This window comes from Hemitrygon akajei, chromosome 3, assembly GCF_048418815.1.
Source record: "Hemitrygon akajei chromosome 3, sHemAka1.3, whole genome shotgun sequence".
Lineage (NCBI taxonomy): Eukaryota > Metazoa > Chordata > Chondrichthyes > Myliobatiformes > Dasyatidae > Hemitrygon > Hemitrygon akajei.
The window spans coordinates 24,793,729-24,817,800 of NC_133126.1; the positions used below are offsets into that span (position 1 = coordinate 24,793,729).

General features: G+C 43.4%; 1 protein-coding gene across 7 annotated transcripts in view; it reads right to left on the bottom strand.

The window, feature by feature from the left end:
• Positions 1-741: 741 nt before the first annotated feature.
• ston2 (stonin 2) overlaps positions 742-24,072 on the bottom strand; it is a 144,755-nt gene continuing 121,424 nt past the window's right edge. For all 7 annotated transcript variants that reach the window (XM_073039356.1, XM_073039354.1, XM_073039357.1 and 4 more), the window contains 2 exons: positions 14,681-14,883; positions 742-7,202 (listed from right to left, as the gene is read on the bottom strand). In XM_073039356.1, coding sequence (XP_072895457.1) covers positions 7,119-7,202; positions 14,681-14,883 — 287 coding nt within the window. In that variant the 3' untranslated portion in view covers positions 742-7,118. The remainder of the gene's footprint in view (positions 7,203-14,680; positions 14,884-24,072) is intronic.

Consider the following 24,072-nt stretch of genomic DNA (forward strand, 5'->3'; position numbering starts at 1 on the left):
ATTACCTTTGGCCACAGTTTACCAGTCCTGTTTAACATCGGTTCTTTAGCATGTTCAAGGATCACAGATACTGTGGGTCTTTCACAAAGCAAATCGACTGAAGGATTGGGAATGCGCTGTGAATACATTCCCTAGTTCATTTCCTGGGAATCGAAGGTGCCAGGTAGGTTTTCCTTAAAGTGTATTTCTCAGAGAATGCTCCTATTACCTTAGTATCTTGGCTTCTTGTCCGTGGTTTCTGGTTCCTTAATTGGTGCTTTTCTTGCCAGCCTAATCACAGAAAACTGATCATTATCCTGAGGGGTAGTGTGCAGTGGAATGTGCATTTGGCCTTGTTTTCCAGTTCTGGTTTATTGAGTTGTAATTCATAATCTTTATTATCTGAATGACCAAATTTGGATGGATTTTGGAGAATGCCTCACTGTTTGTACTGAAGCATGGCAAGAACTAAAGGTCATAAGTTAAGGGTGAAAGGTGAAATATTTAAGGGGATCTGAGCAGGATCTTGTGAGATTTGTGTGTGTGAAACAAGCTGCCAGCAAAAGTAGTGGATACAAAATTTTTGTTATTTGTATTAAATTTCACTCAAGACAGCACAAGTGGAAGTTGAAGGATGTTTTGTCTTCTGATTAGAACAGAATCTGTTCATGTCCCTTTTATTTTTACAAACATGGTGTTATTAAAACAATCCACTAAAAGAATCCTAATTGCTAGTGAGGAATGCACTTGGGATTCAGAAAATGCTGGCCACTCCAAACATTTATTTAAAAATACAATAATCACCAGTTACATATGGAAGTTTCATTACCATACACCTAAAACAGATAGAAGTGCAAAGAGTATTGACAGATGTATTTTGTTGGTAGCCTAGCATTGATCTTTCTTTTGTCTTTAAAAAAAATTAATCAAACTAATTTTCGTAATCCTAAAATAAAAATCATATGGCACTTCGAAGCAAGTCAAATGTTCCAAGGGGTTTAACTGGTGTCCTAACAGGGGGGAAAATGACAGCAAGTCACATTAGGAAATATTAAGATGGGTAATGGTCCGGGTTTCATGGAGTGATCCAGCGGGACAAGGGGTGGAATTGCTGTGGTTTGGTGATTGGATAAGTGACTGCCAATGATGGAATATCAGGGGGCAGAATTGGAAGAATCCTAATGTCTCTGTGAATATAGGACTGGAGTAAAATTACTTATTTTAAATTTGTGTGAAAAAATGTTAAATATCTTCACCATGCGTAGAATGTAGAACACAGAATACTACCACACAGTACAGGTCCTTTGGCCCACGATGTTGTGCTGACCTTTTAACCTTCTTTAACCCTTCCCTCCTACACTGCCCAAGTGCCTACGCAAGAATTTCTTAAATGCTCCAATGTCTTTGTCTCTACCTCTACGCACACACGCTGTGCTACAAGTTGACCTTTACACCTTCAGTGAAAGTTTTCCTGTATTTATGCATTCCAATTTGGTCATTACCAGAGATTTCTTTCTGAGTTAAGTATTGTATGTAATTAGTTTTGCTACAACAAGTGTATGGGACATTGGAAAAAACGTTGAATTTCCCCATGGGGATGAATAAAGTATCTATCTATCTATCTTTAACTGAATGCAATCAGCTAAATGTCTATGAAGGAGTATGTCCTTTTCACCATGATACAGAGCCAGGCAATTTATCTTACAGGGCAAAGGAGGACAAAAACTTCAACAACAAATGTTTTTAAATGGAACCTCAGACTTTGACCAACTTCTTTCAATGCACAGTGGAGAGTATCCCAACAGGTTGCATCACAGCCTGGTACAGAAACACCAATGCCCAGGAATGTTAAAGTCCACAAAAAGTGGTGGACACAACCCAGTCCTCCACAGGAAAAGCCCTGCACACCATTAAGAATATCTACACAAGGAGTGGCACCACAAGAAAGCAGCATCAATCATCAAGAACCCTAACCATTCAAGCTATGTCCTCTAGGAGGTAGAGGGGCCTTAGGTCCCACACCACCACGATCAGTAATAGTTATTAACCTATATCCATCAGCTCCTGAACTGGCATGGATAAGTTCATTCATCTTAACTTGAACTGATTTCACAACCTACCGACTCATCGTCAAGGACTCTACTCGCCGGTATTTATTTATTTATTTTAAATTCCCACTATATGTCTTCTTTTGCACATTTGTTGTTTGTCAGTTATTCTGTATAGTTTTTCATAAATTCTATTGTATTTCTTTATTTTCCTGTATATGCCTGTAAGAAAATAGTATATGGTGACATAAATGTATTTTACTTTGACTTTGTTACAACTGACATGATTGGGTATTTAACTGTGCTGCTAAACCCTAAAGGGCTGCCTGCTCCCAGACTCCAACTTTCTAACCCTTGCGGTGTATCTTGGTGTGGCAGTGTGCAATGCAGGATATTTATATTACAGCTGGCTGAACTAAAAATCTAACACTGGGGTCTGACGTATTTAATATAAAGACCAATGAGGGAAAAAGAGAAGGTTCAGAACAAATATTTAAAAAGTGAGTTCTTGCACTCTTGTTGGGGGTTGCAGAACATACATGGCAAGATAGGGCACAAAAGTAGAAATGGTAAGTCTGCGAATGTCACGAACAATTCAACAAAGCAGAAAGTCTGGAAGTGATTCAGGGGTTAATATCAGCAGGTAAAGTCAAACAAGCCCTTTCCATAAATATCTAGATGGTGAGAAAGGGTGATTGAGAGAGGGAGAGATAAAGAGGGTGGGGACTGAGAGAGAGAGAGAGAAGGATATTCACCAAGCTGAGATAAAATATATCTTTGAGTCTTGGTTTGACATTGATGGTGAATAAGTTGGGATGGTATATCAGTGTCTAGAGATACACAATTTAGACAGGGATAGTCAGAAGTCAACACAGACTTGTCTGAGGAGGATCACAGTCTGACCAAGGTAACTTTGAGGCAGTACCAAGGCTTGAAAGTGAGGATGGGACACTTAATAAAGCAGTCATGAATTTTGGCAGACCATTTGGTGGGTATCCCAAGTTGCAGACTGATCAGAAGAATGAGGGTCTAAGAGTGGAGCGGAGAGAGCTCATTTCAGAGGCAAAATTGGTTGAAGGGAATTTCAGAGACCAGGGGAGTATGAGCAGCACTTTCTGTAGGGGTTGTTACTCGGCAATTTGGGATTTATATTTTATTTTGGATAAATCTAGGGACACCACTTGGTTGATAGGAAGAAAGATCACAGCTACAGGAAGTTATCAATACATGGGTATGGTGGCCAAACAGAGTGGAAAATTGATTCAAATCAAGAGTGATACAATGTAACTTTTTTGGAGAGGACAGGTGGGGCAAAAGAGATGCATGATGAGTGGTGGGCATTGGAGGATACAGAGGTTTTTAGAGATTTAAAAGTGCATGTTCCCAGGATCTTGAAACCATCAGAATAGGAATGAGTGTTTAGGAGGCACATACTCCCTGGAGTGTAGGAGATTAAGGGGAGATTTGATAGAGGGATATTAAATTATGAGGGGTATAGATAGGGTAAATGCAAGCAGACTTTTTCCACTGAGATTGGGTGAGACTAAAACTAGAGATTATGGGTTAAAGGTGAAATAGTTAAGGGAAACATGGGGGGAACTACATCGCTCAGAAGGTGGTAAGAATGTGGAACAAAGTGGTAGATGTGGGCTCGATTTCAACATGCAAGAGAAACTTGTATAGGTACACGGATGGGAGGGGGATGACATGCAGAATGATGGCACCAGGCATATTAATAGTTCGGCATGAACTAGATGGGCTAAAGGGCCTGCATATATGTGATGGTACAAGAGGTTAGCCTCAGACTGTGGAGTGTTGGATGTCCAAAATTAAAGTCAAAACACTAAAGCAGATTAGATACATTGAACCTATCAAAAAGGAAAGTAACATCCCTTTTAAGCATTAACAGCTGGAAAGCCTTTTATTTCATGTGCTGACATACTAGGCATTTATAGAACTATCGAGCTTTTGTAAACTGCTCCCTCTGAACGATACTGTATACTTGGTTCCATGTTGTTCACCTACTGCATTTGAAATGTAATTCATGGTAAACAGTGGCAGAAGAACATAACTCACTATAAAACTCAAATTATGGTTCCAGTTCAATATTCTGTTTCAACACCACCTATCAGCTACCTACAATGTAGTCCTAACATCTTTACCCCGGCGTCTCCACAACAGTTCACACTTTCAGTCATGCAAAGATAAGACTAATTATCTCTACCACTCTTAACGACCCTCACATGATTGCTATACCTTTAAACAACTCACAGAGTTTATAAACCGGAAAACTACCCACCATGGATTAGAACTGAAGAAGCCTCTCGGACGAGTGGAGAGACATCTTCTGGACAACACAGCAAGTCTAGTCGCCTTGATTTACTACTGCTTGATATACAATGACCTTCACAGACATTTCAATATTCTAGTTTTCCCTCCAAACTGTCTTAAGTATTTCTTTTTAAGTCACCTGTAACTCCTTGGTAGTTCAGCAGCCTGCAGAACATTCAAATCATAAAAAAGCAACACTTTTAATAAATATTTTCTCAAGTCCCACTCCTTTAATTTTGCTCAAGTGTAGTGAGTAACAGACAGCAGCCGTAAGTAAAACAGTAAGCTCGGGCTGCTGCATGTAAGGAGTTCGTACATTCTCCCCATGACTACTTGTGTTTCCTCCAGGTGCTCTGGTTTCCTCCCACAGTCCAAAGACGCATGTTTAGGGTTGTGAGTTGTGAGCAGGTACCAGAACAAAATTTGCAGCTGTACCCAGCACAATCCACTCTGACTTCATTTGATACTGTATGTTTCTGTGTATATGTGACAAGTAAAGCTAATCTTTAGATCAGAATCTTTTACACATCTTGTTGATGATACTAATACAGAGATATTAACATATCTTATGATTATGCACCACAAGAGGTGGTATTTGGCCCTCAGGGTTAGTGCCAACTCCTTGGGACACCAATTCAAATTATCCCAGTCATCCTCCCTGCTCCCAGCCCAAAAATTAATTGGTTTTCTCTAAGAGCAGCCCAGTGAGGGAGCAGTTAGTGACCTGAGTTAGAATCTGACCTCAGCGCTGTTGTGTCGAGTTTGTGCGTTCTCAGCTGTGTTTGCATAGGCTCCACCCGAGTACTCCATTTTCCTCCCACATCCCAAAGTCAGGTTCGTAGGTTAATCAGGTACACTGAAACTATCCTTGTGGAGATGCATGGCAGAAAAATGAGGGGGTGTTGAAGGACATGAAAGGGAGTATGGGGCTATAGGGAAGGAATTGATAGAAGGGGATTGATGGGAATGGACTCCAAAGTTCCTTTCTAACCTTTTAGGTGCAACTTTTTGGGGAAGACAGGTAAGGCAAAAGGAATGCACGATGACAAAATATTGGGGGGAACTAAGATGGTGGTGAGAGTTGGGAACAGGCTGCCAGCAGGTTAGGTGTATGCGGACTTGATTTCAATATTTAAGAGAAAATTGGATAGGTACGTGGATGGGAGGGATATGGAGAGCTCTGGTTTGTGTGCAGATGGATGGGACTAAGCAGAATAATAGTTCAGTATTGACTAGCTGGGCCAAAGGGCCTGTTTCCATGCTGTAGCATTCTATGATTATGAGCAATGCAGTACATATAACTTGCAGTGAAAGTTTGCGTCATTATTTGTGACATGCTGGGGCAGCCTGCAAGTGTCAGCATGCTTCTGGTGTTGATAATTCACTTCCCCTGATCTTTGGAATGTGGGAGGAAACTGGAGCACCTGGAAAAAACACACAGTCACAGGGAGAACGTACAAACTCCTCACAGACAGAGCAGGATTTGAACCCTGATCAGTGATTGCTGGTGCTATAAAGCAATTTCAGTGACCGCTGCACTGCTGTTGGTTACCGTCTTTCCTGCCTCTCATGATAAGTGAAGATTAGTGGGTTAATTCCCCATTGCAAAGCTGTCCCTGGTATAAGGCATAGTGTCTGAAACTCGTGCAGTGTTTTGACCTGAAATGTCAACAATTCCTTTCTCCCCGCAGATGCTGCTCAACCTGCTTAGCTCCTCCAGGATTGGAAGAGTTGTTTGGAATGTGAGGAAAATAAAATGGGTAGGGTAGGACTAGTGTCAAAATGGCCAGACTCCGTGGGCCAAAAAACACATTTCTTCGCTGTATTTGTCTGTGACTCTTATATTTTTGCTAGCCCAAAGGCACCAAGGCCAGTAATACCAAAGACACTGAGGTGATAGTACTGATCCTATTGTTACCTGGAAAAGATCAGTAAACTCAGCACTGACTGGGGCTTGAAATGTGGATCACCAAACTCCTATTCTTGGCATCACTGGCTATCCCATGTGTAACTCCGGGTAATGCATTTACCCAATAACTAGTCAGGTTACTAAGGACTCCAAGTAGTACACGAGGAATACAAAAATGCAATATTCTATTAGTTTTCCCGTTGCTACAGCAAGAAATTATTTCCTAAAGTCAGAGCACATTTCATTCATCTAAAGATAATATTTCAAATTTTCAAACAAAAAACATCAGATTTTTTTTGAATTTTCACAATCTCAGTAGAATTTTAAAAAGGAAACAATGTATCTTTAATTTTTTTTTTCATTCCCGAACAACCCACAAAAGGACCAGTAAGCCCTTCTTCATCAGAAAATCCCAATCTGAGATGCACAAGTGCCGAACAGGATGACAGGAGAAGGAGACCTGCTGCCTGCAGCCATGTGACTGTGTTTTCAGAAAAAAGAAAAGGTGCAACAGCAAGCCTAAGAGTTGCCCAGCTATGAGACCTAGTTTAGTCCTTGCTCAAGTTCTAAGTACTGTACATCCAAGACAGAAACCAAGATTGATTAAGTGGTATTTGATGAGAAGATGCAGTACCCCACATATAATACACACTGAGGAGTTCAATCAGTAGATTTTGTCCCAACATTTTTAGTTATTAAATCCAGCAAATGCAACAATTAAAATTCCTTTTTCTTTTGGTCTCTTCAGGAATTGAAATGTTGAAATCTGCACAAAGTCGGCAATGTGCTATTTGCCAGACAGGCATACCGACACGGTAGTGTAATGGCACGGTTTCTGCACTTGGATTGCTTCACTGTTGAGTACATTCGTTTGGATGGTCAGTTTCCATACCATCCCCACTCGCAGCCCGAACCCTCCTCTGTTCCATTTCCACCTGTACAAAATACAAAAATAATCATTGCATACAACATAGAAGCATTACTTTTCAAAGTACTTCAGAAAAAAAATCATGATTAATGTCAACACTAAAGCTATTATTTTGATGTTAATAGTTGCGCCTGTACAGTGCAGGCCTTTCGGCCCACAATGATGTGCTAAGCTTATAATTTACTCTAAGATTTCTCTTTATCACTACTTTATCATTTCCTGTCAGTGACCTCAGGTACAGATACTCCTGAGCCTAGCATCACTTTATGGACATACCAACAAGGTATCTTATGTATTTGTATATATTTTTATTATTGTATTCTTTACCTTATTGTGCTATTTGCGCTGCATTTGGATCCTAAGTAACAATTATTCCATTCTCCTTGTGTAATGGAAATTATATTAAACAATCTTGAATCAATCCAGCCCTACCCTCCAACATAGCCCTCCATTTTCCTATCACCCATGTGCCAAGGGTGTCTTAAATGCCCCTAATGTATCTGCCTCTACCACCATCCCTGGCAGGGCATTCCATGCACCCACCACCCTCTGTGTAAAAAAAACCTTACCTCTAACATACGCCTTGTACTTTCTTCCAATTAGCTGATCACCTTAAAATAATATCCCCTCGTATTAGCCATTCCCACACTAGGAAAAAGTATCTGGCTCTCCACTCAATCTATTCCTCATTAATTTGTATACCTCTATCAAGTCACCTCTCATTCTCCTTTGGTCCAAAGAGAAAAGCCCAAGCTCACTCAATCTATCCTCATAAGACATGCCCTCTAGTCCAGGCAACATCCTGATAAGTATCTTCTGTATCCTTTCTAAAGCCTTAGGTAATTTTCTACAACAGGTGTTTCTTAACATGTCTTGAGAAGAAGACTATGAGACATTCAGCAGTTTAAACAAAGGGATTGGGTAATTAATATCACATCTGTATTCTAAGAAAATATAAAAAGTTCTGTTTTTGAGGGATGAGCTAAAGCTAATTTCTTCGTATTTTCCAAGTAGTTTGATTTGATGACTGGAATGGTGTGAGAAATTTATAAAGTAAAACACAGGAATAGAATTGAAACAACATAGAAACACAGAAAACCTACAGCACAATAGAGGCCCTTCGGCCCACAAAGTTGAGTCGAACATGTCCCTACCTTAGCAATTACTAGGCTTACCTATAGCCCTCTATTTTACTAAGCTCCATGTACCTATCTAAAAGCCTCTTAAAAGACCCTATCATGTCCACCTCCACCACTGTTGTGAGTGCCCATTCCACGCACTCACCACTCTCTTGAATAAAAAATTTACCCGACATCTCCTCTGTACCTACTCCCCAGCACCTTAAATCTGTGTCCTCTTGTGGCGATTATTTCAGCCCTGGGAAAAAGCCTCTGACTATCCACACGATCAATACCTCGCATCATCTTGTACACCTCTATCAGGTCACCTCTCATCCTCCTTCAACTCCAAGGAGAAAAGGCCGAGTTCACTCAACCTATTCTCATAAGGCGTTCTCCCCAATCCAGGGAACATCCTTGTAAATCTTCTCTGCACCCTTTCTATGGCTTCCACATCCTTCCTGTAGTGAGGCAACCAGAACTGAGCACAGTACTCCAAGTGGGGTCTGACCAGGGTCCTATATAGCTGCAACATTACCTCTCGGCTCCTAAATTCAATTCCACAATTGATGAAGGCCAATACACTGTACGCCTTCTTAACCACAGAGTCAAACTGCACAGCTGCTTTGAGCATCCTATGGGCTTGGACCCCAAGATCCCTCTGATCCTCCACACTGCCAAGAGTCTTACCATTAATACTATATTCTGCCATCATATTTGACCTACCAAAATGAACCACTTCACACTTATCTAGGTTGAACTCCATCTGCCACTTCTCAGCCCAGTTTTGCATCCTATCAATGTTCTGCTATAACCTCTGACAGCTCTCCACACTATCCACAACACCTCCAACCTTTGTGTCATCAGCAAACTTACCAACCTATCCCTCCACTTCTTCATCCAGGTCATTTATAAAAATCACGAAGAGAAAGGGTCCCAGAACAGATCCCTGAGGCACACCACTGGTCACTGACCTCCATGCAGAATATGACTCGTCTACAACCACTCTTTGCCTTCTGTGGGCAAGCCAGTTCTGGATCCACAAAGCAATGTCCCCTTGGATCCCATGCCTCCTTACTTTCTCAGTAAGCCTTGCATGGGATACCTTATCAAATGCCTTGCTGAAATCCATATACACTACATCTACTGCTCTTCCTTCATCAATGTGTTTAAGTCACTTCCTCAAAAAATTCAATCAGGCTCGTAAGGCATGACCTGCCCTTTACAAAGCCATGCTGACTACTCCTAATCATATTATACCTCTTCAAATGATCATAAATACTGCTTCTAGGATTTTCTCCATCAACTTAACAACCACTGAAGTAAGACTCACTAATCTATAATTTCCTGGGCTATCCCTACTCCCTTTCTTGAACAAAGGAACAACATCCACAATCCTCCAATCCTTTGGAACCTCTTCTGTTCCCATCGATGATGCAAAGATCATCGCCAGAGGCTCAGCAATCTCCTCCCTCGCCTCCCACAGCAGCCTAGGGTACATTTCATCCAGTCCCAGCGACTTATCCAACTTGATGCTTTCCAAAAGCTCCAGCACCTCCTCTTCCTTAATATCTACATGCTCAAGCTTTTCAGTCTGCTGCAAGTCATCACTACAATCACCAACATCCTTTTCCATAGTGAATACTGAAGTAAAGTATTCTGTGGCGACCCACTTTCTGTGCAGGCGAACCGGCTCACAAATAGCCCAGGCGTGGGGAGAGACTTTGGTAATGCACCTCTGATGTCATTTCCGCCCGGAGAGGGCGGGAACTAGGGATTAAAAGTCAGTGCTGCAAAGTTTGAATAAACTAGTCTCAAAATGACTTACCGACTGTGTGTCGTTGTTTCTAGCTCTGTATGTAGTACATCGCTACATTGGTGACCCCGCGGTCCAAACGGGATTTGGACCAAAGATGATTGACTCGTCATCTGTTCATCTGTTTCGCTAAAACTGCCAACTTTCTAGACGCTGCGACCATGCGTGTGGTTTAGCCAAGCAAAAGCCCAGTTCCAGATTCGGCAGATATCTTCTGATTCCACGCGTTACTATTACGTGGTGAGCGCCCTTGACCAGGAGACGGCCGCCCAGGTTGCGGATTTCATACAGTCGCCCCCGGAAGAAGGCAAATATGAAGCATTCAAAGCACTGCTCATTGGGACCTTTGGCCTCTCACTGCGTGAGTGAGGTGCCCACCTGCTGCACCTGGATGGTTTGGGAGACAGGCCGCCGTCAGCATTAATGAACGAGATGCTGGCCCTGGCTGACGGACACAAGCCCTGCCTCATGTTTGAACAAGCATTCCTGGAGCAACTGCCTGAGAACATACATCTGCTGCTGGCCGACGCAGATTTCAGTGACCCCCAGAAGGTGGCGGCCCGGGCAGACGTGCTGTGGAAAGCCAAGAGGGAGAGCGTGGCCTCTGTCGGTCAGATTACCGAGCCATGTGCCCCACGGCAGACCAGACCAGGCCCGGCAAGGGGGCGCACACAACACAGAGGCAGGAGTGAGGAGGCCAGTGAACAGTGGTGTTTCTACCACCAGTGGTGGGGCACAGAAGCCCGCCGTGGTCACCCACCCTGCAAGGGCCAGGGCCAGCTGCCGCTAATGGCTATGGCGGCTGGCCACCAGAACAGCCACTTGTACGTCTGGGACAAACAGTCGGGACGCCGCTTCTTGGTCGACACCGGAGCGGAAATCAGTGTCTTACCCCTGACGGGGTACGACACCCACAACAGGAAGCCAGGACCCACCCTGAGGGCCGCAAACGGCAACATGATACGGACCTACGGCACCCGCACAGCGCAGCTGCAGTTCGGTGCCAGCCGGTTCACATGGGACTTCACAGTGGCCACCGTGGCCCAACCATTCCTGGGGGGCGGGCTTCTTGCGAGCTCACAGCCTGCTGGTCGACTTGCAAGGGAAAAGACTGGTACATGCTGAGACTTTCCAGACATTCTCCCTGAGTGAAGCCAAGTTGCCGGCCCCACACCTGGACTCCATCACGCTGTCGGACAACGAATTCACCAGAATCCTGGCGGACTTTCCATCGATTCTGGCACCGCAGTTCACGGCAGCCATGCCCAGACACGGGGTATAGCACCACATCCCGACCCAGGGACCACCCATCCACTCCCGCGCACGAAGGCTCCCCCTGGAAAAGCTTCGCCTGGTGAAGGAGAAGTTCAAGAGGATGGAGGAATTGGGGATTGTACGGAGGTCTGACAGCCCATGGGCCTCCCTCCTGCACATGGTGCCCAAAGCAGCTGGGGGCTGGAGACCATGCGGCGACTACCGCAGATTGAACGAGGCTGCAATTCCAGACCGCTACCCCGTGCTGCACATACAGGACTTTGCAGCAAACCTGCATGGGGCATGAATCTTTTCTAAAGTCGACTTCGTCCGGGGATACCATCAAATCCCGGTACACCCTGAAGACATCCCCAAAACAGCACTCATCACCCCATTCGGCTTGTTCGAGTTCCTCCGAATGCCGTTCGGCCTGAAGAATGCCGCACAGACGCTCCAGTGGCTAATGGATGTGGTGGGCCGCGACCTGGACTTTGTGTTCATCTATTTGGATGACATCCTCATAGCCAGCAGTAGTCGTCAAGAGCATCTGTCCCACCTCCGCCAGCTCTACTCCCGCCTGAGTGATTTCGGCCTCACGATCAAACTGGCAAAATGTCAGTTCGGTCTCAACACCATCGACTTCCTGGGCCACAGGATTACCAAAGACGAGGCAACACCTCTGCCCGCCAATATAGACACGATCCACCACTTTGCCCGGCCTAACACAGTCAAAGGCCTGCAGGAGTTCGTTGGTATGGTGAACTTCTACCACCGTTTCTTCCTCTCAGCAGCCCAAATCATGCGCCCTTTGTACACCCTGATGTCGGGTAAAGGCAAGGACATTACTTGGGACGATGAGGTCGTGGCCGCTTTTGTTAAAGCCAAGGAAGCCTTGGCGGATGCCGCGATGCTGGTGCACCCCAGAACGGACATTCCGACCACCCTCACAGTGGACGCATCCGACACAGCAGTCGGTGGGGTGCTGGAGCAGCTCATCGAGGGGCGCTGGCAACCCCTGGCGTTCTTCAGCAAGCACCTATGACCACCCGAACTCAAGTACAGTGCCTTCGACTGGGAGCTGTTAGCACTGTATCTGGCAATCTGGCATTTCAGGTACTTAGAAGGCAGGCCGTTAACCGCGTTCACGGACCACAAACCGTTGACCTTCGCGTTCACGAAGGTGTCCAATCCCTAGTCAGCTCGCCAGCAGCGACATCTGTCCTACATATCCGAGTACACGACGGACATCGAGTATGTCTCGGACATCCAACATGTCTCGGACAACGTCGTGGCGGATGCACTCTCCAGACCAGCTATCCAAGCCCTGTCCCTGGGGGTGGACTATGCAGCACTGGCGGAGGCGCAGCAGGCAGACGACGAGATGCCCAGCTACAGGACCGCAGTCTCAGGTTTGCAGCTGCAAGACTTCCTCGTAGGGCCAGGTCAGAGGACCCTCCTGTGTGACGTGGCTACCGGCCAACCTCGCCCCATCGTCCCGGCAGCCTGGCGGCGGCGAGTTTTCAGTTTAGCGCACCCATCTATCAGGACAACCGTCCGGCTGGTCTCCAGCAAGTTCGCGTGGCACGGACTTCACAAGCAGGTCAGTGAATGGGCCAGAACGTGCGCGCAGTGCCAAACAGCCAAGGTGCAGCAGCACACTAAAGCCCCGCCGCAGCAGTTCTAACCCACCCGCAGGAGGTTCAACCACATTCATGTGGATATTGTGGGGCCCCTACCAGTGTCCCGAGGAGCGCGGTACCGCCTAACTATGGCAGACCGGTTCACTAGATGGCCAGAGGCGGTCCCGCTCACCGACACATCTGATACCTGCGCCTGAGCGCTGATTGCAACCTGGGTAGCACGTTTCGGGGTACCAGCCCATATTACCTCCGACAGAGGCGCCCAGTCCACCTCCAGCCTGTTGGGAACGCAGCTACACCACACTACTGCCTACCACCCACAGTCGAACGGACTAGAACGCTTCCACCGTCACTTGAAGTCGGCTCTCATGGCCCACCTGAGAGGACCTAACTGGGTGGACGAGCTTCCCCTGGGCCCTGCTTGGACTTCACACAGCACCCAAAGAGGATCTGCACTCCTCGTCGGCCGAGTTGGTGTACGGCGCACCCCTGGTCGTCCCAGGAGAGTTCATACCAGCCCCAAGGGGGCAAGAGGAAGAACCCGCAGCAGTCCTGGACAGACTACGCGAAAGGCTCAGCAACCTGGCCCCCGTACCGACTTCACAGCACGGACAGACCTCGACCTATGTACCCAAAGACATGCAGAACTGTAAGTTTGTGTTTGTACGAAGGGGCGCACACCGGGCACCACTACAGCGGCCGTTACGAGGGGCCGTTCAAGGTGATCAGGAACAACGGGTCCATGTACGTTCTGGACATTGGGGGGAAAGAGGAGGTTTTCACGGTGGACCGACTCAAACCAGCCCATGTGGACGGCGCAGCCGGTCGAGGTTCAGGCACCGCGGCGCAGAGGCAGGCGGCCAAACAGAGACTGATCCAGACTGTGGACATTGGGGGGGGTGTATCGCCAGTTCTGGGGGGGCGGGGGGGTTATGTGGCAACCCACTTTCTGCGCAGGCAAGCCAGCTCACAAATAGCCCGTGCACGGGGAGAGACTTTGGTAATGTACTTTTGACGTCATTTCCAACCGGAGAGGGTGGGAACTAGGGATTAAAAGCCAGTGCCGCGAAGTTTGAATAAACTAGTCTCGAAACGACTTACTGACTGCGTGTCGTTGTTTCTAGCTCTGTATGTAGTACATCGCTACAATTCATTAAATACCTCTGCTATTTCCTCTGGTTCCATACACACTTTCCTACTGTCACACTTGATAGGTCCTATTCTTTCACGCCTTATCCTTTTGCTCTTCACATACTTGTAGAATGCCTTGGGGTTTTCCTTAATTCTGACTGCCAAGGTCCTCTCACGGCCCATTCCGGCTCTCCTAATTTCCTTCTTAAGCTCCTTCCTAGTAGCCTTATAATCTTCTAGGTCTCTAACATTACCTAGCTCTCTGAAACTTTTGTAAGCTTTTCTTTTCTTCTTGACACAACAGACACACAAAGTGCTGGAGGAACTCAGTGGGTCAAACAGCATCTATGGAGAAGAATGAACAGTCGACATTTTGTGCTTTCATCAGGACTGGAAAGGAAAGGGAAGAATAGAATTGAAAATTTGAACATTGGGAACATATCAGTGCTGATGTACAGTGTACTCACTGTTCAAGAAAAATGAATGATAGTAATACGCCATAAGGTGATTATAACTTGGAGCTTACCTGATAATTGTAGTGTGCTTTGTAAACAACCCACTTTCTCATATCTGTCTTGTCAGCTACTGTGATCGACCTAACTGCTGTTTTTGATGCTGACGTACATGGCATGTCATATTCCACATCCACATAGTGGACAAAACTAGCGGGCACTTCCCGATCAGATCCTAGCTCAAGGTGGCAGTAAAAGGAATGCGGATGTCCTGAAGCTGTAAAAACAGTATTTTATATTTTATTAGTATACAGAGTGTGAAAAGTTGCAAGTGTTTTTACAAGTGCATCAATGATCTTTGTAGAACATCTAAAGAAATTAATACTGAAGAACCAGAAAAGCTAGTTTTTCGATTGCATGGAAGATTCACATAATAGAATTTGATTACCTGAAGAGAATAAACAGATTGGCTTCATTTGTCACATTTACATCAAAACATGCATAACGAAATGGGTCATTTGTATCAATGACCAAAAAAGTCTGAGGATGTGCTGTGGGCAGCCTGCAAGTGTTTCTGGTTTGTACATTGCATGCTAACAATTTACTAACCTTAACTAATTCATATGTCTTTGAAATGTGGGAGGAAACTGGACCACTCAGAAGATATCACAGTCCCCGGGAGAAGGTACAAACTCTGTACAGATAGCAGTGGGAATTGACCACTGGTGCTATAAAGCATTATGTTTACTACTACAATACTGGGCTGCACCCATGTCTGCTGAGGAACTTGATCAACTGCAAAAGTTATTTATCAGGATGCTGCCTGGATTTGAGAGCAAGTTTCATAAGAATAGGTTGAGCAAGCTACGTCTTTTCCCTCTGGAACAAAAGAGGATGAGGGGTGACTTGATAAAGGAATACAAGATTATAAGAGGCACATGCAGAGCGAACAGCCAGAGACCTTTTTCCCAGGGCAGAAATAGCTCATACAACAGGGCATAATTTGGAGGGATATCACCTTTTTTTTTTAAAGCACAGAGACTGGTGTGTGTGAAGAAGGCACTGTCAAGGGTGCTGGTAGAGGCAGACAGACAAAGGAGAGTCAGCGCATGTTGTTTACTTGGATTTTCAGAAGGCCTTTGACAAGGTGCCACAAATAAGGCTGGTTAACAAGGTAAAAGCCCATGATATTATAGGGAAAATACTAACATGGATAGAAGATTGACTGACTGGCAGGAGGGGAAGATTGGGAATTATGGGGGCCTTTTTTAGTTGGCTGTCAGTGACTAGTGGTGTTCCAGGGTCAATGTTGGAGTCGCTTCATTTCATGTTATACGTCAATGATTTAGATGACAAAATTGATGGCATTAGGGTTAGGTTTGCAGACAATACGAAGGAAGGTGGAAGGACAGGTAGTGAATAGGAAGTAAGAAGTCTGCAGAAAGACTTCAACATATTGGGAGAATTGTCAAAGAAGTGGCAGATGGAATATAATGTGGGGAAGTGTATGGTCATGCACTTTGGAAGAAGAAATAAGGGCAGAGACTAGCCCAAAACATCGACTGTACTCTTTTCTATAGATGCTGCCTGGCCTGCTGAGTTCCTCCAGTATTTTGTGTGTGTTGCCAGAAAATTCAGGAATTAGATGTGCAAGGGATCTTGGGAGTCCTTGAGCAGGATTCCTTACAGGTTAGTTTGCAGGTTGAGAGGACTAGAAAATAAGAGCAAGGATTGCAATGTTGAGGCTTTATAAGGCATCTGTCAGACCTCACTTGGAACACTGTTAGAATTTTGGACCCCTTAGCTAAGAAAAGATGTGCTAGGATTGAAGGAGATCCAGAGGAGATTCACATGAATGATTCTGGGAATGAAACAAGTAACATGAGACTTTGGGCCTGTACTTTAGAAGAATGAGGGGATATTTCACTGAAAACTTTTGAATATTGAAAGGCCTAGATAAAGTGGATGTGGAGAGGATGTTTCCTATAGTGGGTTAGTCTAGGAACAGAGGGCACAGCCTCACAATAGAGGAAGGTCCATTTAAAACAGAGACGAGAAGGAATTTCTTTAGCCAGAGGATAGTGAATCTGTGGAATTCATTGCTACAGATGGCCATGGTGGCCATATCACTGAGTATATTTAAAGCAAAGTTTGATAGGTTTTTGATTAATCAGGGCATCAAAGGTTACAGGGAGAAAGTAGGAGAATGGGGTTGAGAGGGATAATAAGACAGCAATTATGGAATGGCATAACAGACATGATGGGCTGATTGGCCCAATTCTGCTCCTACAGTATTGTGCAAAAGTCTTGGGCACATATATATAGCTAGGGAACCCAAGACTTGCACAGTACTGTAATAATTTTATGTATTGCACTGAACTGCTGCCACAAAATGAAACAGATTTCATGACATACGTGAGCAATGATCAACCTGATTCTGATATGGGTCGTGCTCTCTCTCTCATTTGTTCCTTAGACTTTTGCACAGTACTGTATATCTTATGGATACATTAAAGAGATTAAGGGAAATGAAAGAAAAATGGAGAGTTAGCATTAAATTGATCTAGGGAGTTGGCTAAAAGGTCAGCATGACATTGTGGGCTGAAGGACCTGTACTGTGCTGTAGTGTTCCATATCCTATGTTTATCATGGACAGGCAAAAGTCTGCAGATGCTGGAAACTGGGCAAAAAGAATGAGGAGGAGAGTGGTTCAGAATTGGAGGGTTCAATGGGGAAGAAGGTAATGAGAAAGTGAACAAAAATGGGAAGACCAGTAGTGAATTGGAAGGAAAGCCAGGAGACGAAGGATACCCAAAAATTGGAAATTCAGTATTCATAATCTGTTGTAGCCCATCAAAACTGAATACAAGATGTTGTTCTTCTAGATTGCATTGCCATTTTTGTTCCCTTTCCTATAACCACCCCCCCCCCCCCCCCAGTCTTCAACTTCATCTTCCCCTCTATGGTTCATCTATATATTTGTGTCCTTGTTTGCTTCCACATATCATTCTCTGCCTCCTAATTTCACCCCTCATCCTTGCCCACCAGCTCCACCTATCTGTTATCCTTCAACCCTCCTTGGTCCAGAAATCACCTCTGGACCTCTCTCAACCCTCTTTATAGAGGCCATCTTCCCTCTTCATTCTAAGTACTGATGCAGAGCCTGAAAAAGAAATGTCAGCAATTCTTTCCCACACTCCATCCCCATTGTTGTTCTCTACTTCTATTTGCTATGAAATTTATAAGATTGTTGATAAACTTCTATGTTTCATCGCAAGGATATAAAGAACAGAATGATAAAGTAGTACAGACAAGCCAAAATAAAACCTTGATTAATATGCAAAATGGAATGTTGGGATCAAAATAAAGGAAAAAGGTTGAGCATTTATAGAGCACACTGTATGATACTACCTGGTATGAGGAAATACAAATTGAATTACATATTAAACTGGACCTTCTGGCATTAGATCACAATGTGTTATGATGTATTATTATGCAAGTATTTCAAATTATTTAACAATGAGATGGGGTGGATGGAAGCAGACAATAGCTGGAGATTGAAAAGAGTAAAGAGTCAAAGAACATAGACAAGGACAGAGTGACAAAGAAACTGCTGTAATGTCAAAGAATATCCGAGATTAGATAGATGAAGGAAAAGAGTCTGAACATTTGCTGGAATCTGGAGCAAAATCAAAATCAAACTTCTGCAGGAACTCAGTGGATCAAGCAGCAGCCAGAATTGAAAGGAATTGCTGACACTGTGGGTTAAGACCCTGTATCAGGAAGGAAAGGAGGCTAAAGGTCTATACTAATAGTTTGTATGCTTGTGAGCAAACAACAAAAACATATTGAATAAATATTACCGATTAGATGTTTTGTGTATTTCTATGTAGCACATACAGTGCCTACACAAAAATTGTTTCAATAACTCATATTCTCAGTGTTCATTTGCACAGTTTGTCTTTTCTACAGTGGTAGTTTGTCAGTCTTAGTTTATGTATAGTTTTTAATAAATTTATCTGTATTTCATTATTTTCCTGTAAACTGCAAAAAAAAGCACATGGTAACACATGTGAACTTTGTTTTAAAAAGTACTTCGACTTTGACTATTGTGGGAACCCACTAAATTTAAAAAGAGTACAGAAAATGAGGTCGAGTCAGTTTAAAGAGAGCATGTGAAGCATAAGACCATAAGACATAGGAGCAGAATTATGCTATTTGGCCCATCGAATCTGCCCTGCCATTCAATCATGGCTGATTTATTATCCCTCTCAACCCCTTTCTCCTACCTTCTCCCCACATCTTTTGATGCATAACATAATCAAGAACCCTTCAAACTCCACTTCAAATATAACAAATGACTTGTCCTCCATAGCAAACTGTAGCAGTGAATTCCACAGATTCACCACTCTCCGGCTAAAGAAATCCTTCATCATCTCGGTTCTAATGGGAAGTACTTGGATTCTGAGGCTGTGCCTTCAGGTCCTAGACTGCCCCACTACAAGAAACTATCTACACCTTTCAATATTCAATCAGTTTCAATGAGATTCTCCTCTCTTTTTTTCTAAATTCCAGTGGGTACAAGCCCAGAGCCATCAAACACTCCTCATACATTAACCCTTTCATTCCTGGGATAATTGTTGTGAACCTCTTCTGGACCTACTTCAATACCAGCACATACTTTCTCAAATAAATGGTCCAAAACTGCTCACAAGCGTTACAAAGCCTCAGCATCACATCCTTACTTTCATATTCTTGTCCTCTTGAAGTGAATGGTAATATTGCATTTGCCTTCCTTCCCACTGACTCAACCTGCAAGTTAACCTTTAGGGAATCCTGCATGAGGACTCCCAAGTCCTTTGCACCTCTGATTGCTGAATTTGCTTTCTGTTTAGAAAATAGTCTATGCAGGACCCCAGTGAGTCAAAAGGGAGTCCAGGAATCAGGAAAAAACTGCTGCCATTAAAACTTCTCAGCTTGTTTCAGTGATAATAAATCTGATTCTGAAAGAGAATGTGGGAACCAGGAACGCACAGTGTGTGAAAGGGAGTGTGGGAACCAGGGCCCTGTTGTTGAGAGGGCAGGAATCATGCATGAAACACAGTGTGTCAAGCTACTACCAATACCAAAAGTTTGAAATAAAGCAACAAATTATTTCAGGCAATGGTTCACATATCAATGAAATTAAAATAGTAACTTGTGAATAATTAACAAAAAAGGTTCCACTGCACATGATTGAAAAAGCAGCAGAAGGTTGTAAAATCAGCCAGCTCCATCATGAGTTCTAGCTTTCCCACTCTCAAGGACATCTTCAAAGGTGGTGCCTGAAGAAGGTAACATCCACTAAGAGGGACCTTCACTACCCAGGACATGCCTTCTTCTCATTGCTACCATCGGGGAAGAGGTACAGCAGCCTGAAGATGTATACTTAGGAACAGTTTCTTCCCTCTACCATGAGATTTCTTAATGGTCCATGAACACTACTTCACTATTTTGCTCTCTTTTTGCACTATTTATTTTACAAAATATTTTCCTATTGTAACTGATTTTTTTTACATATTGTACTGTACTTCTGCCACAAAACAAAAAGTTTCATGACAAATGTCAGTAGTGATAATAAACCTGAAAAAGAACTTAGTCTGCCAAAACGGTTACTAAGCAGAGCATCAATCACCAGGTTTATGAGGCAACAGGTGATGGTCGAAGAGGTATTTTTGCAATGGAAGTCTATAACTAGTGTACTGTAGGGATTGGTGCTAGGAATCTCACTGCTTGCTCTATATATTAATGATCTGCATGTGAAGATTGGGAGAATCCGTTTCTTTGCATCAAGTGGGCAAAGCCTGTCCCAGCACAAAAGTTTAGAGATTCCTATCCAATAATAATCCCCAGATTATGCAGCTGGGTTTCAAGGGCATTACAGACTATGCAATGAAAACAGCACTGACTGTACCAGTGAAGCCTCCCTCCTTGATAAGGACTCTGCAGAGAGCCACCCCCATAAGCCTGCCAGGCCAGACAACATCCTAGGCCAAATACTCAGGGGGTGTACACACCAGCTCACCCTCGTCTTCAAGGACATCTTCAACATTTCACTCATCCAGGATTATGTCACCACATGCTTCAAATCAGCAAACACTATCCCTACACCAAATAACAGCTTCAGAACTAAACAATCACCCCCCAGTCTCCATGATGCCAATCACATTGAAGTACTTTGAATGGCTGCTAATGGCACATGTCAAAAACTCCAAAACTGCCACGTTGCCACTCACCAACATGCTAACTTATGATGTCTTTCTATGACAGATGCCATAGCATCAATCATGCACTGGTGGCCCTGACACACCTAGAAAACAAGGACACTTGTCAGAACGCTGTTTCTGGATTTCAGTTCAGCATTCAACACTATTTTTCTACAGACCTTAGTGAACAAACTCCTGCTCTAAGGTCTAATCGGTCTAAATATACCACTGCACAACTGGGTGTTGGACTTCCTAACCAACAGAACTCAGGTAGTCAGGATGCACAACCGCTTCTCCCTCCTCCTCATTCTCATTGCAGAAGCCTCCAAGGGCTGTGTGCTGAGTCCATTGCTGTACACTCTGCTCACATATGACTACATGGCCAAACACCCTAGCAATCACATCAACAAGTTTGCTGATGTCACGACAGTGGTGGGGCTCATCAGCAACAATGAGACGGCCTACAGAGAGGAAGTGGAAGAGCTCAAGGCCTGGTGCTAGGCAAATAACCTCTTTCTTAATGTCAACAAGACAAAGGAGGAGTTTCAAACTCCTCCTTATGTGCACATCACTCATAACCTCTCATGGTCCCAGAACACATCCCTCACAGTCAAGAAAGTTCATCAATACCTCTACTTTCTGATGAGACTGAGGATATTGGAGTATAAAAGTATAAATTTACCAAAACTATGAAGTCAGTTCTGAGCTTGCTCTTATTTGCTATGAATGTACTCAATTTAGTAGAATGAAATCTTAGGAATGTAGAGGTAACTAAAGAGCTAAAGAAATGTAGATTAGAACATTGCTCAGTTCTGAGTTTTCCTATTTGCTATGCATGTACCCAATTTGGTAGGAGACTGCAGTCTGAAGATGACAATGGTGTGTTAAAGAAAGGTAGCTAAGAGATGTAGATTAGAACATTGCTCAGTTCTGAGTTTATTATTTTCTATGCATGTATTCAATTTGGTAGGAGACAGAGATCTTAAAAATGTGGAAGACAATGGTGTGTTAATGAGAGGTAGCTAAAGAACTAAAGAAATGTAGATTAGAACATTGCTCAGTTCTGAGTTTATTATTTGCTATGCACAGTGTACGTGCAGTACGTGTAAAATGCAGCTAGAGTTTGCTTTAAAAGCCACTGTGTCCGAGGATCGGTGGGCAATCAGCGACTAGTTCAATGACTGTCTCAGCTTTGATTTGCAAATTAAAGTTTAACCCTTCTTGAAGAATCTTCTGCGTCTCCTGGTCATTTGTAAGGCACGAAAAACCACGACAAGGAGAGCTGGACTTTGTACATCTATACTCACATCATTCTACAGATACACATCCTAATAATTTGCATCACTGCTCAATATAGAAACTGCACTGTGATGGACAGGAAGGCTCTAAAACTGTCCAACATATCACCAGCACCAGCCTAACCTACCATCAAGGACACATATACAGAGAGGTGCCAGAAAAAGGCCAGCCACATCTTGAAAGTTCCTATCCATCCTGCTTATGGATTGTTTCTCCTACTCCCATCAGGGAGGAGGCTAGATAGCATCTATGCCAGGACCACCAGACTCAAAAACAGTTACTTTCCCCAAGCAGCAAGGCTGATCAACACCTCCACCCAATAACTTCACCACTACTTTATTATTTCCTGCAAGTCTCCTTACGTACAACCTACTGTCATTTTGTGAACTTACAATAAGCTATCCTACGTATTTATATTTACTGTGTTTTTCTGCGCCGTACTGGATCCAGAATAACAATTATTTTGTTCTCCTTTACATTTGTGTACAGGAAATTACATTAAATAATCCTGAATGGAGAATGGAGAAAATATGATTAGTTAAGCTTGTAGCTGACACAAAAGTTGGTGTCATTGCTGATAAAGCATAGGACAGTCTTCAGTGATAGAAAAATATTTTTGACTTGATAAACATAAGAGGTTCTGCAGATGCTAGAAATCCAAAGTAACAATATGGTGGAGAAACTCACAAGTCAGGCAACATCTATGGAAGAGAATAAAGAGTCAACGCTTTGGGCCAAACCCCTTTCAGTCCTGATGAAGGGTCTTCATTTAAAATAGAGACTCTTTATTCCTCTCCATAGATGCTATTTGACCTGATGAGCTCCTGTGGAAATTTAATTAAGAGTTTTACTGCTGAAGTACATCAGGACATTGCCTGGGATGGAGCACTTTAAATTTTGAGAAACTGGTTTGGCTGGATTTGATTGCCTTGGAACAGAGAAGGCCGAAGGGAGATTATGACAGACATGACAGGGCAGAGCTAGTGTAAAACTGAGGGGAAAAAAAATCCCCTGCAGTATAAAATAGGACATACTTTTAGGGTAAATTCCAAGTTATTTAGTGAGGATGAAAAAATTCTCACCTGTACCTATTGAAATCTGTTTTAAGGTTGTTGTTAGAAATTTTCAATATATTAGATGAGAATCCGAAATACCATTATATAGAAAGCCACAGGTTGATGTTGGAAAATGGGATTAGTACATATGGGTACATGGTGGTAAGCACACACTATTGGCTGAAGAGTCATACAGACTGACAATTCCAAGAGCAAGAACAATTTACATTAATGTTACAAAATGGCAAAGTAAAAAGTCTGTTCCCATGCTGATTTTTTTCAGTTTCTTACTAATAACAGAGGTTGTCATGTCTTGCATAATTGCAGGCAGAATTTAATTACAATGGCGTGTATAATTGCCTTTATCCAGGAACACTGCAGTATGATTAATAGGGCAAAGCCTGGACATGTACTGTAGCTTCAATCATTTGGAAATTTTTGAAACAGCTCTTTTATCAGCTGCTTATAAACAAAATTCAAACTCCCTTGATGATTCAGAGTTAAGGTGAGGCACTGACCTAGACTAGAGAAGTGCAGGCATGATATTTTCATTGACTGATTTGTTCACTGCAGGAGCAGAGGTGCCTTCAGGACAGGAGGCTAATGGATTTAAGTTAGGTTTTGGCAGAAATAGTTTCAAAAGAACTAATGCAATGCTTTTAAATCAACCAACTACTTAATGGAATCAAATATGGTTTAAATTAAGTATTTCAATCCAAAGAATTTATTTTAACAAAAATGGAGTGACTGGAGTTTTACTTCCATGTACTAGATTGCATTTTGAAAAATATTTTAAGATAAAATTGCCTTTGAAATCTTTAGGATGTTTTAAAGTGCTTTTTGAAAAGCAATCACTGTTGACCTGGA